Raw genomic sequence first — 20,000 nt, 5'->3', positions numbered from 1 at the left:
CATTTACAATAGCTTCCTGTTGGGTTAGATTGCCAGATGATACGTTATTTTGGTTAAAGGGCCATTTTCAACCTATGTTCATATAATTGTTCCTCACTAATGTTCATGATAAAATAGTATTAAAAAAATATGTCTCATATGAGAGCTTTATTTAGATTTTTTGAGAGAGCAATGGCTTCCATTATGCATGCTAACTTTCCAGGAATAGAAAGCCTGCAGTTTCCATTAGCTTGGATTCCCCATCGATGATGTCACTGGTAGGCAGGTTTCTAAACTGTCCACAGCCCTCCTCTGAGACGGTAGGTTATTTGGGTATCCGTCAAGCAATGAGGGCATTGTAAAGGGGATAGATGCCCTCAACTACCATCAGCTTCCAGTACTCAGCATCTTAACATCTTAGATACCCAAGCCCTGCTACTACTCATGCTGAGTTGACAGTGCCTGGGATAGAGGCCAGAATCTTGAGCACTCTACCTGGGAACAAAAACTGTCCCTAACACAACATTTGTCGTTGTGTTAGGGACTCCTATACTGTATGCTGGGGGGTGTTGAACGGGGGTGTAGGACGGTCGGAGGTGGTCACTGGCAGGTGAGAAGAGCAGTGGCAAAACACAGAAATGTGTGGAGAGAATAACGACTACATTGGGGAGAATAACGAAAAAACGAATTGAGGGCAAAAAATAATTGGCTACTAAAAGAAAAAAGGAAAAGCAAATGAGTTAAAAAATCTGTATTTCTCTGCACACATCCACCAGCTCATTACTAGCTTGAACTTTGTGACCACCTACTGCACCTATTGGAAATAGCAATTTTAAACACTTATTAGTGAGAACTGCTTCGCAACCACAATGTTGGTGCAACTAAGACATTAGCATTCTCTTGAGTACTTTCCCATTTTCTGGTTGTTCAGGCGCATTCACATCACTTTCGAAACGACACGTTTATGTTTTTGTGCCGACACAAGTCAATATTAAATCAATGCGATTTGAGGTACATGGTCCTATTATGTCATGAGGCCAGTCTGTTCCTATTTGTTTGTTTTGACAGAGAAGCTTGAAGCTTGAACAATGAGAAAGAAGAAATACAAAGCCAAGACAAAGCCAAGCTAGAGAACTATATGGACTCCTTAGTGGAATCTGGAGTAATATTTGACCGAGATTATCTATACTTTGACTCAAGTACTGGGGTTGAGTACTTTGTCCACCACTGGTTATATTATTAAGATTCTGTCAGCACACAGAGGAAACAGCAGGTGGCTACATGTCAGAGGGAATAGTTCATTTAATACGGTTTGACAACCTTGCACTGAAGACAACGCGGGACTTAAATTGCAAACTAAGCAAGACAGAAGCTGGACGATGGAGGAAGGACGTTAAGGTTGACATTCGGACCTGTTTCAGAGGAAATTATGCATTGTCTAAAATATTGAGCTCACCTTTAGTTCTCGGTCGTGATCTCCGCTGCACAGTGTGTTCAAGGACACTTTGAAGGATTTCCACACTGGACTGAGGTTGTTCATCACCGTCTGCGTGCAAGCACACACACACACACACACACAAACGCACACGCGCATGCACGCGCACGCACACACACACACACACACAAACACACACACACACACATGCAAAGAATTAATCAACGGCACCTCCATGTATTTGTCTCTGTCAGGTGGAAACCTCATATGTCCAAAACTGTTACTTTTCGGGATTCAAATAAAAAAAACGGGAAAAGTAGCAGATCTAGCTCGAAACACGTCGCTTGCAGTTCTGCTACTTTTGATGCTTTTGTGTGACGCTGTAGAATGATCAAGTAGGGCGTTAATTTACGAAAACACACAAAAAGTTATAAAATATGGAGGTAAGAGGTTTCTCCCCGACAGCAACGATGTGTAAGTGTCCTCGTAGATGTCTATGTTACCTCGGTTCTGTGCACGAGGGAGCCGGTGCCATCGTCGTTTATTCTGAAGATCTCCAGAAAGGGGTCTGACTTGCTGAAGAAATCCTTCAGAGGGGGGAAGGACGGAAGGAAGCGCAGGCATGATGTAAGTAAGGCACATCGTCCCAGAGGCTGTGGCTTTGATCACTGTCTGCAAAGCGACACTCCAAGGCCTCTTTTTAAATCCTGTTACCTCCACGTCTGTCCTCACCTGTTTATCTGCTCATCCACATACCCTCACCGTCACTCTTAATTCCCTCCAAGCACAGCATGTATAGATAATTAATCGGGGGAGTGTGTGCGTGTGTGTGTGGGTGCGTGCGTGCGTGCGTGCCTGTGTTTGCTACATCACTGAGTCCCACAGCCCTTCACAACCCCCACCTCTCTCTCTCTGTCTGTCTGTCTCTCTCTCTTTCTTTCTCTGTCTCTCTCTAGTTCTCTTTAGTCTGGCCATGCCAGGCTAGTTCTCTTTCACAAACACCCGCGCACACATACAAACCTTGTCATCTAGCTTGCGAGCGCTGAAGGAGAGTTCTACATAATCATCATTACCAGACAGCTCCTCCGCTGTTACCTTCAGAGAGATAGAGAGAGAGAGAGAGAGAGAGAGAGAGAGAGAGAGAGAGAGAGAGAGAGAGAGAGAGAGAGAGAGAGAGAGGGGTAGATGAAAAGAGAGTTAAAGATAGTGAAAGGGGGGAGAGGAACACGAAGGGCAATGAGATGATAAAGGAACGTACCATCATCAACTTAATTATCCCTATTCCAAGGACGTGTGCGTGTGTGAGTGTGTGCGTGCGTGTGCGTGTGCGACTGTGCGTGCATGTGTGTGGGTGTGTGTGTGTGTGTGTGTGTGTGTGTGTGTGTGTGTGTGTGTGTGTGTGTGTGTGTGTGTGGGTGAGTGTATGTGTCTGTTGAGTAGATCATTGGTTCTCAAAGTGGGGTCCGGGGACCTACAGGGGTCCTTAAGGGGCTAGTTAATTAGTTAATATAGCGTCACAATCATTTTAACAACTTTAACCATATTTTATACATTGGCTTTTCAAAAATAGCAGATATACATGCTCACTGTGAGCTTATAGATCTGCTATTTTTTTTTAAATCGTGAAAGTTTGTGCAAATCTTTGAATATATATGTAAAGCGAACATTTTTAACTCAAATCTTTGCTTGCACAAAATACTTTTCTTTTTAGATGCGGGTCCACGGCCAAATACATCATCATTTTGGGGGTGCTTGGCATGAAGAAGTTTGAGAACCGCTGAAGTAGATCACCTACCGTAATGGAAGACTTATGTATGTATGCGTGCATGCGTGCGTGCGTGCGTGCCCGTGTGTGTGTGCGTGCGTGCGTGTGTAGTTGATCACCTACCGTAATGGAAGACTTGCCAGCAGTGTTTCCCTGCTTGAGCAGAGCTTTGCTCAGTTTCCTCTGGGAGACGATCTGAAATACACATCAAAAGACACACACACACACGTGCGAGCACAAACGCACGCACGCACACACACACACACACACACACACACACACACACACACACACACACACACACACACACACACACACACACACACACACACACACACACACACACACACACACACACACATACACACACAAAGAAACACACACAGAAAAATATTACACCATACTGTAGAGATAAATAGATACATACTTTATTAATCCCGAAGGAAATGTATTCTGTTCAACAGCTCCAGTTGCAATCCATTCATACAGATTGTCAATAAAAAGAAGCATGATGAACATATAAAAGTTAAAAATCTGGTAGTTAAAAAAGTTAAAGTTAAAAATCCTCGGTAAAAAAAACAACACAGTTCAAAAACAGTGTATTGTACAATAAAACATCAAATAATACTCAAATAAAAAGACTGTAACAATGTACAGTCTCTCTCTCTTTATACCTCTTTTTTTACTTATTTATTGACTTCCTTCCTTCCCTCTGTCATTTTTAGCGCCCGACGATATATCGGTCTGCCCGATATGTCGCCATTATTTGACTTTTTAGACGACATCGGAAACTACATTTTTTAAATTCCATCCTTTGGCAAATCCTTTGGCAAATTCCGAGCATTGCTGGCCCACAATAACCTACCTCTACCTGACCTGGCGGAGAACTGTGCTCCGAGGAGCACTTTTTCGAGTTTATTTTAATTTGGAAAGTACACTGTGTACATTCATGACTCAAGTCCATAAATCACTTAGTGCAAACCCCTCCACCCCCCCCCACCCCCACCCCGCACCCCCGACGCATTTCTATGTGCTACTCGCTGACTCCAAATCACGTCCTGCATCACCTTCAAAATCCCTCTATTTCTGCCCACTGGCCCTCTGGCCCTGCCTGACAGTATGTGAAAATGACTTAATAATATAAAAAAGAAAACTCTCGCCACACACTGTGGGGGACTGTACTTTTAGTTACCGCTCTGGAACTCTCCTACTTTCTCCTAAACAACCTCTAACTGACAAAGTCTGGAATAAAATCTCCCTCGTGTCATTGAACAGACCATACTTCCCTCGTTTGCTGGTCTCAATTCTTTACAATTCACCCTTTACTTGTGTGTCCTTGGGCATGCAGCAAAACAACCAATTTTCAAAGAGCAAATAACATGGTCAAAGAATGATAGAGATTTGTTTGTCGCCCTTTTTTGGGGAATGCTTGTAGCATATTCAGTCACACATACTGTAAAAGCCCATGCAAAGGGCCTCTGCACTTTATTAAAGGGATATTTAACTTTGACATTGGGGTCATTTTAACATCTACTCAGGCTTTTGTGAGCACCCCAGACAGTTTTCAAGTTGCTTGATTCAGTAATTAGATATTTGATATTCATTTCCTATACAAACCCATTGCAACTTCAAACTCTATTTAACCATGTTAGACTCATTGAAAACACCCGTCCTTGGTTCTGGTGACTGATATTGGCCCTCTAATGTGTGAGGGGGCCGTGTTTTTTATTTTGTTTTTAATTAACCTTTTTCACTTATTTTTTTTAAATACAATAAAAATTATTTCAAAAAGTTGAAGAAGGACAATATCTGTCACCAGATCACCAAGGACGGGTGTTTTCAATGAGTCTAGACAGTGGGGTATTTTACCTTTATTTGAAGGCAATTAAGTCATGAAGAATATATTCTTATTTACAAGTAAGACGCGCGAACGCGGGAAGCGAACGCAGCTCGAAAATAACAATAAGAAGAATAGAAAGGAATGACATGGAATTCTTAGATATCCCAATAGATGAACTCGTGTATAGATGCTTGTAGATGTGTTTTTTTTTACTGGAGCTGCTATATTTATGTCAGAGGAGTTTAATTAGTCACCCAGGGGCAGGCGGATTTCAGGCTTTTTCTTTTTGTTTGGGCAAACTGTCCTCAAACTAAGGCGTTTTCAACTTGCCATCCAGCCTGAAATATGCACAAATGACATGGAATTCTTAGATATATCCCAATAGATGAATTCGTTTAGATGCTTGTAGATGTGTTTTTTTTTACTGTAGCTGCTATATTTATGTCAGAGGAGTGTATTTAGTCACCCAGGGGCAGGCAGGCAATGAGAGCGTGAGTCACATGGGTGCATGCAGCCAATGAGAGTGTGACTGCACACAGAGAGACACACACACAAGCCGAGCACGGTTTCATAGTAAGCTCCACTTGCGCGGAGGCGCGCCAAAGGCGCGCCTCCTTCCGCTGCGTTCGCAACAATGGCGGCCCGGCCAAAAGCAAGGCCTCTTGAGGGAGAGGGGGTAGGGGCTAAAAAAACAAACAAACAGCAGATGATAGAGCTGCATAAATAATAAGTACAAGTAAGCCATGCAGAGCCATGTGGCCCATAGGGCAGGAGCCTATCTCCTGTTTCTGTAGCGTGAGGCTGCTTGATGTTCAAGTACACCCCCTGGACATGACGCTAGCATGCCGCATACCCCAATTCGACCACTTGATGCTGAGTGCCAAGCAGGGAGGCATGGGGACCCATTCCATTTTTATAGTCTTTGGCACGGTTCTTCAACGTTTTCAGGCCAGAGAGAGAGGTGAAGCAGGGACCCCCTACTCTATATTGTATAAAATTGTGTTTCAGATTCGTTATTTTTTTTACTTCGTCTGCTCTTTTTTTCCCTCTACACCTGTAGCCTCTTTGCCAAAAATAGCCGATCTATAAGCTCTCAACGCCTCGCAGCGCGAGGCGTTGAGAGCTTGTAGATCTGCTATTTTCGGCTAATGTTCCCCTCAGAAAAGGGGGGTTCAAGTGGTTAATGTAAAAAAAAAAAATCCTATCACACAAAGATTTGGCGGACCCTCTATAGTAGCTCTGAGGACCCCCTAGGGGTCCCGGACCCCCTGTTGAAGACCCCTGGTCTTTGGTATGACCCGGCTAGGGAATCGAAACCCCGACCTCAGCAGTCTCAGGGCGGACACTCACTAACCACAAGGCCACTGATACAACACACATACATATAAACAGCAGCGACAAGCTCAAAACAATGTATCCACCGTGTAACAGCCACAACACAGTAGCGACAGATTAGGCTACGGTGGGGCCTATGACGTAAGCAAAAGTTGAACTGGATAGTTCTCATTCTACTGCTCTGCCACCAAAATGTGGAATGCCCTGATACCATCCAATAAAGGATGTGAAACACTGGTCTCTTTCTAAATTGGCCTGAAAAAAACACCTATCAGGAGACCACAAGGGGAGGTAAATGTAATTTCCCCATCTCTTTTGTACATAAAGTGTTTATTTGTTGATGACTATTGTATTATTGTGTTAATTTGTGTATGCTATGCTGATTAATTGAATACTTATAGGACCACAATGGAAATGGAAAGTCCCCAGGACTTTTTTTGGACGCATTGTAGATCTGCTATTTTCAAAAGATTTGTATACATTTGAAAACTTGTAATGGGACATCCTGCATAATTTTTACTTTTGGTACTTTTAAGTACATTTTGATGCCAATACTTTTATACTTTTACTCAAGTACATTTTGAATTCCGGACTTTCACTTGTAACAGAGTACTTCCACATTGATACTTTTACTTAAGTAAAAAATGTGAGTACTTTTTCCACCACTGTTAACACATTGCGTGCCAATCGCGTAGTTCTACACGAACCTAAATAATTGCGCAGCGTGGCAGTCGCGTAGTTCTACGTGAAGTGGTCTTTTTTTTTCTTTCTTTTTTTCTCGCAGTGACACATTTCATTGTAGCACACCCGGATATGGAAATATCCGTATCCGGAGATTTTCGTTCCCATCCGCCGCCGCTCTAAAGCTTCCCCTAATCCGCCATTATCTCTGAGTTTTTTTTCTCCTCGCTGAACGCTGTTTAACAGAAACCGCGACTACTGCAAAATGGAATGTCGCCGATTGAAACGGTCTTCTCTGGGCCACTCACACAGCTACCCTGTGTGTCTACAAACAGTTTAACGCGCGATCATAAAGGTATTTAGCGAGGTCTGTGGCGACGTGAAAAAAAACAAAAAAACAACAATAAATCGCTGGCACTGGTGAGTACATTATGATATTAAACTCTGGCGTGGAATGTGTTAAGAGTTAACGTGGCTGTGATTGTCCAGTGAGCTCAGTCCCAGAACACGTACGTATGCTACACGCTCTCATGCTCACCTCGAATGACAGGCCCTCAGAGAGAGAGAGGGCCGGCAGAGAGAGAGAGACAGACAGACAGGGCCCGGACAGCCGGTATAAAAACTATGGATTTTTTTGACAGCTCACCATGCACACCGACGCTGCGGCCCAGTGGGATTTGTCCCGGCATGTCAGCCGGCCCGCTAGACCACTGTGTGGGTACGTGATACAGTCTGACCTCGGGTCTCCAGATATAACATCCATCCAGATCCAAAACACTTTAGAGGTTAGGCCACTTCAAACCTCAAAGTCACACTGTGTCGTCTCAATTATATCAGACACTGACATTACGTTACGTAATTATACTCCTGTGAAAGGTTTTAGCCTGGCGCTCGCATTTTTGGGGGCAAATTTTCTCAAATTTTGAAAGAAATAGCAACAAAAACAAAGAGGATCTACAAGCTCTCATCACTGTCATATGACAATGTATAAAACACTCAGAGAGTCTCTTTAAAGGCTCCTACCGGAAAAGCTGCCGGACGTCAAATTATTGACTTAGTAATGCGTAAAAAAAAATCATGGGGTGTGTAATTGATAGAGAATAAGGATTTTTTTTTGGAACTACTCCTTTTTTTTTTACTTTAACCTTTAACCCATTAAAACAGGAAAGCATCTTTGTCATTTTAGATTTTAGCTATATCTATAGCAACATTGATTGATTTAGAACAGAGGTTTGGAATAGTGGTTCTCAAAAAAGCTCACAGCGCGTCACGAGATCTGCTATTTTTTAACATTTTCGAAAAATCTTGAAAGTGTTTGAAAAATGTTGAATCACTTTGAATTTTTGGGGGTCCTTGCCGCACAAAAACGTTTGAGAACTACCGATTTAGAAGGCGTTTTGTAGAATCGGCCTCAGGTCTTAAGTGGTTAAAGGGGGGAGAGTGGCCAAGCCAAAAGACCTCTGTGTTTTCTCTTTATTGAGTCAGAAGCTGGGAAAGTTGACAAGGAATAAGTGAAGGAGCGACACAGATGGAAGCTGGGGGCGGCTCACCATCGTACATACTGTACACTGGTGAATGATTGGCATCTAAAGGAACTCCTCAAATCCCCGACCTCCACTCGTTCCCTTCCGCTCTGGAGATTCCAACACACTGAAACCCCCCCAGGACGAAGTTCTGCTGCACCATGGGGGACCGGGCCTTCTGTTCAGCTGCTCCTCGGCTGTGGAATGCTCACCCTGACCATCTGAGAGCTCCACAGTTCTTTTTAACAAGGCATTTGCCTAGATGGACTTATTGATGCCTTTGTGTGTTTTAAAATTTTTAACTTTTTTTTAAAACTGTGTATAGTTGGGGAGGGCGGGTATCTTACAGTACCATTGATCTGAATTGTATTAATTTCATTGTTTTTATTTATTATTTATTTTTGTATCTATTTTCTTGACGTTTTATGCCATGTAGCACAGAAATTTGTCAAATATAAAGCGTATTATAATTTTGTATTATCATTATTATTATACAATGCACACAAGCCAGCATGCTGCATACATTCCACACGCTCCCTTTTATCAAAGCAACCTGTGAGCTGCACCATGGATGCAGGCGAGCGTGCTCCGCTTCACTCATCGTTTTTTTTACGGCGTTTCCGTGCGTTCAGCTGTGGAAGCATCATGCACTCATCAGCAGCAGCTGTGTTTATGTTGTTCTGGCTGTGCTCACCTGCACTATCATGCACTCTTCATCTGTATTCATGAGTGTGCTCACCTTTATCAACGACGTGCATGCTTCACTCACCCACTCGCCTATTTGCATGCGCACTCACTTGTGGCTAACGCGTTCCACGTTCACTCAAGGCTAATGTAATGATAGTGATGTGAACATAGCCTCCGCGGATAGCTTTAAAGCACAGCTCAAGACCTATTTCTTCGCTCTTGCTTTCAGTTGATTTTTGTAATCTCTGTGTTGTTATTAACGTCCTCACTGTTTTGCCTGATTCACTGCCTTTTTTGCTATGTATTTTTTCAATATGTTGTTTTATGCTTTTGCTTTTCTTTTTTGCTTTATTGTTAAATTATTTGTACTTTTTCTTTAAAGCACTTTGAGCTGCATTTCATGTCATGAAAGGTGCTATACAAATAAAGTTTATTATTATTATATATAACAGAGAAAGGGAATTAGGGGCACATTTCTAATTCTACACTGTTGTGACCGCAACTTGAATGTCTGGTGAACTTTAGCATTTGTGACAAGCGAACAGTGTAATTCTAAATCTAACATCACAGCATATCGTCTCTGTCGGGCAGAAACCTCATTATGTCGGACTTACTTTTTGATGCTTTGCGTGACGCTGTAGTATATGATCAAGTAGGGCGTTAATTTACAAAAAAACACAAAAGGTTCAAATACATGGAGATAGGAGGTTTCTGCCCGACAGAGACTATATGTAAAATAGTAACTAACATACATCTGCACATCTGCAAATTTAGGACACAAGAAGGGATACAAGGAATGAGGAGAGCTACTGTAGGTTGTGAGAATCAGAATCGCAGAATCAGCTTTAGAAAAAAAGTCTGAAGAGATGAGTTTTCCCACTGAGGTGGAGAATTGGACAGAGTATTCACCTGTTTCCTAGGCTGTGTTTTCCACTTCCTGTCGATTTCATTGGATATCATTGGTCATCTGAACAGAAACTTCTTATCTCCATTTTTCTACTATTTTACTTTCTTTAACACACCCTTTATGTCTGTGTGTGGGTTTTACAAATATTGAACCAGAGAAAAGTATTAAAAAATCTCCTAACTCCATTGGATCCTCAAACTGTCGGTCTAAACCTCCTAACTAATTTTTTTTTCCCCCGTCTTGACTTTGTCATTCTAATCAATGATTGACGTAACAACTATCTCCACATTCACTGGTCGAAAACCTCCTCACGCCACTTGAGATGGATTTGGGTAAAGTGACGATAATATAAGGACACATACAAGTATCTGACCATGTATAAAGTCACAAGAATACCAACTTTGATGAGGCAGTATTGTGTTTATTTATTTATTTTCATTTCCTGAAAAGTTAATATTTTGGACATAATTTAGTTGGAATGTGCCCGACAGCAAAGACATTTAGGTTCCTGAAATAAATGATAGGCTAATAGTAAAGTGCACTTGTCAATATGTGTGTTTCTTCATGCATAGCCATTTTTTGATTTTCAATAATGCTGTCAGCAATAGACAACACGCACAATGTTGTCTATCGCTGCTGTGGCCATCCGTGCGAGCGTGCCGCGCCCACTCAATGCACCATACATTGTTTATTGACCTTGTGAACAGAGTTTTCCGGAGTTTGAGGCTGTGGGCAGGTTCACAGTTGTAATTGGATGCAAACCTAGGTCTGGTCTTGTTTACCCAAGAAATGCAAACTATAGCCTGTCCAATGTGCGTTTTGCATTTTTATTGTTTATTAGATTTAAAAAAAGAAAATAAATAACGACATTGCATTTGCCACGGTGAATAATAATTTTTCTGTTTCTTTGTTGTCCCAGACTAAATATGCTCTGTATACAAATTGAAATGTTTTATTATTGATAGAACATGTCTGCATGCATGTAGGCAGGCACCTTCATGTGTGCTCTTGTTTTTTTTCCCTCTTTCTCTTTATTTTTTCTTTACTATTATTTGTATTACCTATCGTCACTGTCGGGTGAAAACCTCATTTCTCCCAAAACTTACTTTTCAGGATTCAATTCATTTCAGGATCTACAAGCTCAAAACGCATCTCGAGTCGCGTTTTGAGCCGCGTTTCGAGCTTGTGGATTTGCTACTTTTGATGCTTTTGTTTGACGCTGTAGTATGATCAAGTAGGGCGTTAATTTAACAAAAAAACACAAAAAGGAGATTCTACCCGACAGTAACAATATGCTGCTACATTGTCTGAAGGAAGGCCTGTCCCATACCAACGCCTAACCCCCCACGAAGGGGTGGGTATCGATTGGGTTTTATCCAATACCGGTGCTAAACCGGTCATTTTAAAACGGTGCCGGTGCCTAAACGGTGCCAGAACCGTTACTTTTCTATACAAAAAAAATCATTCAATGACATTAATAGCATTTTTACTTTTGTGGTACCGGTTCTAGTACGGTACCGGTTCTCGGTTCTCAACCCTACTCCCACGGTACCCCCCCCCCCTGTCCCCCAGGGTGCACTGACCTGTCCTAAGGTACACTCCATGGCTCCCAGGAAGTCGGCGTCGCGGAGGCCGTTGTGGGCGGAGCTGATGTCGTGGAGTTCGAAGCGGAGCCTCTGCACCTCCTCGAAGTAGAAGTCCACCAGGAAGATCTTGGAGAAGACGGGGTTGATGCTGCTCCGAATCACCTCTGTGCGGTCCACCTGTGTGAACAGAGTGCGGGCCGTCAACATAAAAAATAATAATAAAAAAAACACACGACCCATCGTACTGAAGCCTGATTTATATTTTGTTACATTGTCACACGCCTAAAATGGTAGATGTACAGTAGCTCTGGTCCATAGCCTAGAAGGAGTTCTCCTTAACGCTATGGGACTTTTGTGTCTTTGCGCCCGCACCACAGGCTGCATAGCCTCTCGTCTGCAGTAAAAAAAAAAATACACTTTCGCTAGCCCCCCACGTCACGTGACGTCTAAAATACACTTTTTGGCCAGAATGTTAAACATTTCACGGGAAAGAAAACATTATTAAGTTACTCCGTTATCTACAGATCCGGTCAATGGAACTTTTCAATTTTTTACTGCAGACAAGAGGCTACGCAGCCTGTGGTGCGGGCGCAAAGACTCGAAAGTCCCATAGCCTTAAGGAGAACTCCTTCTCGGCTATGGATCAGAGCTAGATGCACAGTACAAGCTCACTCTGTCACGACCTGAGTCTGTCCCCAGCCCCTCCCCACTCCCCAGCCCCTCCCCTCTCCTTTTTGGTCTCTGATTGCCTAGAGTGGACTCAGCTGCGGGTGGCAGCCGTGCCTAGTTGGCTAACGAGCCTCAGAGACTATTTAAGACTGTCTGTGACTGCCCTCATTGCTGGATCATTGTAGTGTCATATGGGCCTTGTTTCAGGGTCCCCGTATTTTCCCCCGTCATTATGTGTTTCGCCCTGTGAGGTGTACCTTGGTTTGTTCTTCATTTATTAAGTAAAGTCGTTGTTTAACTGTCCTCCTTGGTTTCCTGAGTCTACTTTGAATGTTGAGTTTACTGCACATGGATCCAAAAAACACCCGGGTGTGTTTCAGGGGGAAATACCTGCAATGGAAGTCCCGCCCCTATAGACACTCTCTGCATTAGGTGGTGACCAGGCTTTTCTCCTCGGAGATGAGTAAAGGCTGGGAACGAGGCTACAGTACATGTGACAAATGATTTATTTCATGACCAATAAAGATATCAATCAATAAAACAAAGTAAATAAGCATAATAATTCCATTTTTTGTTTTCTTTTCATTCCCCCCACAAATGTTGACTTTTCCCCCAATAAAGTGTTATGAGTGTTAAACAACCAAGCTCATTTGGAATAACTTTGCACCTCAGATGTAGCTTTTCAGCGTGAGCCATTTCCCACACCCAGTCATTATCGCATGGCTTGCACCTCTCGACGTGATAATTGTGATTTTTTTTTCTAGCTGGACAAAGTCGTGCTGCAGGCAAGCTGTTCCTCAAACTTATAAATAGAGGAGGGACAGCAGCTGATAGCATTGATCTCGCAACTTTCTTTTTCATCTTCTCTCTTGGCCAGCTTCGGGACCTTATAGCTGCCTGCTTGGAATATAAAACGAACAGTAAAGCCAGCCAGAAGTCTCTAGTAAGTAGCACAGCAAACAAAAATCATTCAGCGCTGTATCCAGCGCGAGCACAAACAACTGGGTCTTTTGTACTGATGATAACCCAGTGACTTGCGCGCTTAGCACACATAAGCCTATATGCTTATAGTGTGACTCACAGACTTATTATTGGAAAACGAATAAGAGTGATTTCGGTCTCTCCTCTTGCGTCTGGAGTTGGCATGAATCGCCATGTTGTCTTCTGCCACCATATCTCTCTCTCTCTCTCTCTCTCTCTCTCTCTCTCTCTCTCTCTCTCTCTCTCTCTCTCTCGCTCTCTTCACTCTTGTACACAAACATATCGTTATCTGATTAAAGAACTTTGGATGTGATAGGGAGTGATAACATCTATCCAACATCCATCATGATAAGCCCCGTTGGGCTTATCATAAGCCGCATACAAACACCCCCCCCCCCAACCCTAACCCTCTGTTGTTAAATTCAGAGGATAATTTAACTCTAAGAGTGTATCCGAGTTAACACACACACGCACACGCACACGCACACGCACACACACATTTAACATATTTATTTGCGTTCATATTTAACAAGACATTCTTGAACACAAACTATAGAAGATGCACAAGCTTGGGAAATTCAACAAGTGTTTCAAGATACAGGAAGCATCGTCTCCTCCATATGTGGCGACAATTATCACAGACGCTGTGATAATTGGCACAGATGCCAATTATCACAGACACTGAACAGAATTTTGCCAATGCCTTATTAGCTCTTGGCTTGGGCATTCCTGCAATCTGCAGGCCTCTCACAACAAATTTATGGACATTACAGAGGCTTCCAAATATGAACATGCCTCTTCCAGACTGTGGTCGAATGTACAACCCACTTCCAAAACACACACACACACACACACGCACACACATGCACACACACGCACATGCACACGCACACAGAGGACAAATAAGCAAATACACTTTAGAAACAAGCCCAAAAAAAACACAACCTGCTGCAACTACCAATATTTACAAGCGACTTTACACAAAAACAAGCCCACGGTCGCTTATAATAAGCGGACATGGCAACACTGGTCATGGCACCTTGTTTACTTTTTGTGTCATTTGCCAATCAACCATCCAATATCACGCCTGAGGGCTTCCCGGCGGTGTAGGAGTCTGGTAGAATCCCTACAGGGATGTGTTCAAATTGGAAAATGACAGGGTGACTGCTGGTTCAGGCAGTTAAGCCTGATGTACCTTTAGATATGCGCAGGTGGTCACGCCATTGGAAAAACTAGCCTGTCTACGAGCTCACGACGCGGTCAAGGTGTGAGACCACATTAGGACCACATGCCCCTTCTTTTCCTTTTTTTGGTGGGGGGGGGGGGGGGTAGATAGAGAGACAGGAAACATGGAGAGAGAGCAGAGGAATGACATGCACAAATGATTCGGGCCGGGCCGGGAATCGAACCAGGGACCGGGGGACGATCTGGATATGGGGTCACCCCCCCGCCGCCCCCCTAAGCTCCATACCAAGGTAGCGATTTACCTGGCTGTTGTTATGACAACCCTCCTCTACAGCTGTGAAGCGTGGACCCTGTACAGCCTGTACAGACACTGCAGCTCAACGCTCTATCTGGTCGGCAGCTCCTCCAACAAGGAGTGCACAAGCTCGAGGAGGACCGAGGTGATCGACGGACCAGGAAACGTCAAAGGAAACATGAAGCCAACATGACACCCACACCCCCAGTCAGGGCCTTCACCTGTTCTGCTTGTGGCGGACAGTGTGGATCACGGATTGGACTGCACAGCCACATGAAGTGTGTGTGTGTGTGTGTGTGTGTGTGTGTGTGTGTGTGTGTGTGTGTGTGTGTGTGTGTGTGTGTGTGTGTGTGTGTGTGTGTGTGTGTGTGTGTGTGTGTGTGTGTGTGTGTGTGTGTGTGTGTGTGTGTGTGTGTGTGTGTGTGTGTGTGTGTGAGTGCGTGTTAGCTCTTGCTCATTTGATTTTCCTATTTTGTCTCATCTGTTTTTGAAATTAGGTAGCTGATATATATTGCACTTTTACTTTAGCGCTAGGTATACTCTTGGTTGCTTGTTTTAGAAGAGAATGCACTTAATGCTTCTGGTGATTAGCAGTTTCGTTCCCTACCTATGTTGAATGCACTTATTGTAAGTCGCTTTGGATAAAAGCGTCTGCTAAATGACTGTAATGTAATGTAATGTAATGTAATGTAATGTGTGTGTGATTGATTGGCAACACGTGAATACGGTAATATGCACATGCATACCCCCTTAGATAGGGGCGGCAGTGGCTCAGGGGTAGAGTGACTGGGTAGAGTGAACTGGAAAAACCGCAAGGTTCCCAGTTCGATCCAGGGCTGGGTCGCTCCCCTGGAGTTAGTGTCGAAGTGCCCTTGAGCAAGACGCTGAACCCCTAATTGCTCCCGATGAGGAGCAGGTTGGTGCCTTGCATGGTTTCCTCCGCCATCGGTGTATGAATGTGTGTGTGAATGGGTTAATGGCACAATCAATGTAAAGCGCTTTGGATAAAAGCGCTATATAAATGCACCATTTACCATACAAACGCTGTACATTAACACCCTAACACGCACACTTACACACACACATGCACAAACCGATCGCGACAGGCACTACCACCCACCCACTCAACCACCGCATACGACACGCCCACATCCATTACGACCCATCACTACGCAAAGCCTCCCACATCCATCTCCACCCCGCTCCATCGACCCCACCGACCAACCCCCACCACCCCCCGACCTCAGTCAGTCCCTCAGCGCGCCATTACCTCGAACCACTGGCCATGCGACTGCATCTTGAGCACCACGCAGGGGTCAGGCTTAGACAGAGCGTCGCGGTCGGAGATTCCTCTGGAAGCCACTCGTAGCTCCACCTTGGCGAGGCACGGAGAGCTGATGAAGCCCAGCGTGGCCTCGGCGGACTCGTAGATGTTAGTACTCATGATGCTGGACACACAGGCTGTCCCTCCACACACTGCAGAGAAGAGAGAGAGAGAGGGAGAGAGGGAGAGAGAGACGGACGGACAAGGTTAATTTTTGGGTGAGATGGGTAAATGGAGGGATGAGGAGGTGCATACATAAAGCAGTGGTTCTCAAACTTTTTCATGCCAAGGACCCCCAAATTGATATTTGGCCGCGGACCCTCTACTGAAAATGTTTTGTGCCGGGGAGTAGGGACCCCCAGAAAAGAAGATAATGTGTAAAAAAAAGAAATAAGGAAAAAAGATTATTCAAAGTTTTTCCAAAATGTTCAGAAATAGCAGATGTACAAGCTCGCAGCATGGCAAGAAGTGACGTGCTGTGAGCTTGTATATCTGCTATTTTTGAATAGCCAACGTATAAAATATGGATAAAGGGGTTCAAATGACTGTGATTCTGTATTAACAACTTTGGCTGGGGATTGATTCATTGATTGAATTTATTAGTTAGAAAAGCAAACAGCACGTGGTACAGTAAGACGTTAAGGCTAAAAGAAAAACACAAAAAGAGTCCTGGGGACGTGTTTCCATTGTGGTCCTATGTAGTCATCAACACATAGCATAAAAGACGTACACAATAATACATGTCATCAACACATACAAAACACTGTATGTAAAAAGGAGAACAAGGAAAAATGGCGGCAGTTGACTTTCGATGGGAATTTGCATTTACCTCCAGATAGATGTTTTTTTTGGGCCAGTTTTGAAATAAACCAGTGATTTACATCCTTTAATGCAGTGGTTCTCAACCAGTGGTCCGTGGGGGGGGGGGGGGGGTATCAGGGGGTCCCCAAGCGAAATTAGTTAACATAGCGTCACAATCATTTTAACCACTTAGCTTTGGCAATTCAAAAATCTTGAAAATGTATGTATCTTTGAATACATATTTTTTATAAGAGAATCTTTTTAACTCAAATCTTTGCTTCTGGGGGTCCCTGGCACAAAACATTTTCAGCTGGGGGTCCGCGGCCAAATGTACAGTATATCAATTTAGGAGTCCTTGGCATGAAAAGGGTTGAAAACCACTGCTTTAATGGATGGTGTTTCAGGACATTCCCACATGTTGGTGGCAGAGCAGTTAGAATGAGAACTTTCCCATGTTGGTTCTGAATGTGGTTGGTACCAGATCATGCATGGACGCTTCCTCTAGTGTTGTGGCTGTGGGTGTCACTCACTTTGGAGAAGCAGTTAGTCAGGTATGAGGGTATTAACCCATTCAAACATGGGTTAATATTACATCTGCTATTCAAAAATAGCAGATCTACAAGCTCATAGCGCGGCACCGAGTGCCGCGCTATGAGCTTGTACATCTGCTATTTTTGAAAAATCTTGAACAATTTGTGCAAATATTTGAATATATATTTTTTAAAGGGAACATTTGTAACTCAAATCTTTGCTTCTGGGGGGGTCCCTGGGACAGAATATTTTGAGATGCGGGTCGGCGGCCAAACACATATCATTTTGGGGGTCCTGGACATGAAAAAGTTTGAGCACCACTGATATGGAAACGTACATTTTTTTCAAAAAACTTTTGGATTTTAGAAGACATTTTGTAGAATCCCCAGAAGCAAAGATTTGAGTTACAAATGTTTTGCCTTACAAATATATATAGATTCAAAGATTTGCAAAGATTTTTTTCAAAAATAGTAGATCTACAAGCTCGTCGTGCGTGCCGCGCGACGAGCTTGTAGATCTGCTATTTTTCAATAGCCAAATAAATCTAAAAATGACACAGATTCTTTCCCGGTCTAAATGGGTTAAGGGCGCTGAGGGAAATGTCCCTTTGACTATCTTAAATACCAATCCCACAAGGTTAATTTGGGTGAGATGGGTGAATGGAGGGATGGATGGGAAGTGGATACATAAAGAGAGAGAGAGGGGAAGATACACTCATTATGCAGATATGGTGATGAGGGGGGCACAGGCAAGTCTGCAGCTTGTACAAAATGTAACCAAATGGACCCGTAACTATAAGGACCCATTTGGTTACAGTTGTGCAAGCTCAGAGTTACAAAAGAATAAATGAACACTGAGGATTTTACTGTGTTAGACATAAAAAAAAGATGGATCGTCAGAGACGGAGACATCAATTAATAGAGGGTTTCTGCCTGACAGCAATGATATGAAATGGGTTATTTTTGTAGGTCAGAGATATGTCTTTATTATTGTTGCTGCTGAGCTACTGTACTGAAAATGGCCAGCGCTGCAGTTCATCTGAACGCTTTGTTTTGACTGGAGCAGATATTCTGTGGCCCTGAGTAAGCAGTCCACACACACACACACACACACACACACTGCTCAAGGTCAGGCCTCCAAAGGCACGCCGAAGCTTCTGCCAAGGTCCCTGATGCTTTCTCTCACTCACACACACACACACACACACACACACACACACACACACACACACACACACACACACACACACACACACACACACACACACACACACACACACACACACACACACACACACACACACACATAGACACAAGCACACACGCAGTCGCGCACACACACGCATGCACACACGCACGCACACACACACGCACGCACACACACACACACACACACACACACACACACACACACACACACACACACACACACACACACACACACACACACACACACACACACACACACACACACACACACACACACACACACACACACACACACAGAGAGAGTGGTGGGGATAATCTGAAACAATAGTTTCCAAGCTATCAATTGTTTTGCAGTTTGAACTGCAGCCGGGCTTAAAGATTCAAGATTCAAGATTTTATTTCCATGTCAATGAAAACATTGATTGGAGTTTGTGTTGTTGTGTGCCAGGGGTAGACAAACATCTGTAATGTAGCATAAAATTGTAAAAAAAAACACTGAATTAACGTATTGTGAGTCAATCTGAATGTCTGATAGAGCCTCTCCTTCTACTACTAGTAGTTATAGTAGGAGAAGCTGTACTAGACTACCATTAATTATACTACTACTACTATGTACAATAATAAGACAAATAAATTACAATAATAATTATTCAACCTCCTCTAAAATTGCTCTCATTCGTTACACTCTCTAAAGCCACGGCTTCGCTGACACTGCTACAATCGTCCTATTACTATGAAAACACTGCATATCGTCTCTGTCAGGTGTAAACCTCACATGTCCAACTATTACTTTTCACGATTCAAATTCCCAAAATAGCAAAAGTAGCACATCGACAAGCTCGGAACGTGTCGCTCTGCGCCGCGTTTCGAGAGTGCGGATCTGCTACTTTTGATGCTTTTGTGTGTGACTCTGTTAGTATGAACAAGTAATAATTTACGAAAAAACACATAAAGTTAGAATATGGAGATAGGAGGTTTCCCCCCCCGACAGCGACGACATACAGTAACATGCATCATTCATGTAGGGGTCCCCTCCCCTCGTCCTCTATAAGCTAATGATGTGTGGTGCATGGATTCTGAATCCACCAGCACAATCCCTGGACCAGTTAGCTCTGAGCTGGGGGATTAGACTGGAGCCCTGGTGTGGTGAGCTGGCTGCCTGGCTGCCGGAGGCTGAATATTAATCCATTAAGACCGGGAACGCATCTGTGTCATTTTTCAAGATTTCTTTGGGCTGTTCAAAAATGGCAAATACAGTATATTATGTA

General features: G+C 43.5%; 1 protein-coding gene across 1 annotated transcript in view; it reads right to left on the bottom strand.

Annotated features, from left to right (window-relative positions):
• The window catches only part of cpne4b (copine IVb), a gene marked incomplete at its 3' end in the record, with an annotated part of 41,040 nt that extends 24,767 nt beyond the window's left edge, over positions 1-16,273 (bottom strand). The window contains exons 1-6 of the mRNA XM_080443205.1: positions 16,139-16,273; positions 11,736-11,915; positions 3,303-3,374; positions 2,435-2,509; positions 1,918-2,001; positions 1,436-1,525 (exon numbers count right to left, since the gene is read on the bottom strand). Coding sequence (XP_080299331.1) covers positions 1,436-1,525; positions 1,918-2,001; positions 2,435-2,509; positions 3,303-3,374; positions 11,736-11,915; positions 16,139-16,165 — 528 coding nt within the window. The 5' untranslated portion in view covers positions 16,166-16,273. The remainder of the gene's footprint in view (positions 1-1,435; positions 1,526-1,917; positions 2,002-2,434; positions 2,510-3,302; positions 3,375-11,735; positions 11,916-16,138) is intronic.
• Positions 16,274-20,000: the final 3,727 nt, after the last annotated feature.

The sequence above is a fragment of the Gymnoscopelus braueri genome (genome assembly GCF_963280865.1).
Source record: "Gymnoscopelus braueri genome assembly, chromosome: 11".
NCBI classification, from domain to species: Eukaryota; Metazoa; Chordata; class Actinopteri; order Myctophiformes; family Myctophidae; genus Gymnoscopelus; species Gymnoscopelus braueri.
Note: the sequence above shows the minus strand (reverse complement) of the source record. Positions and strands in the feature narration are given on the sequence as shown.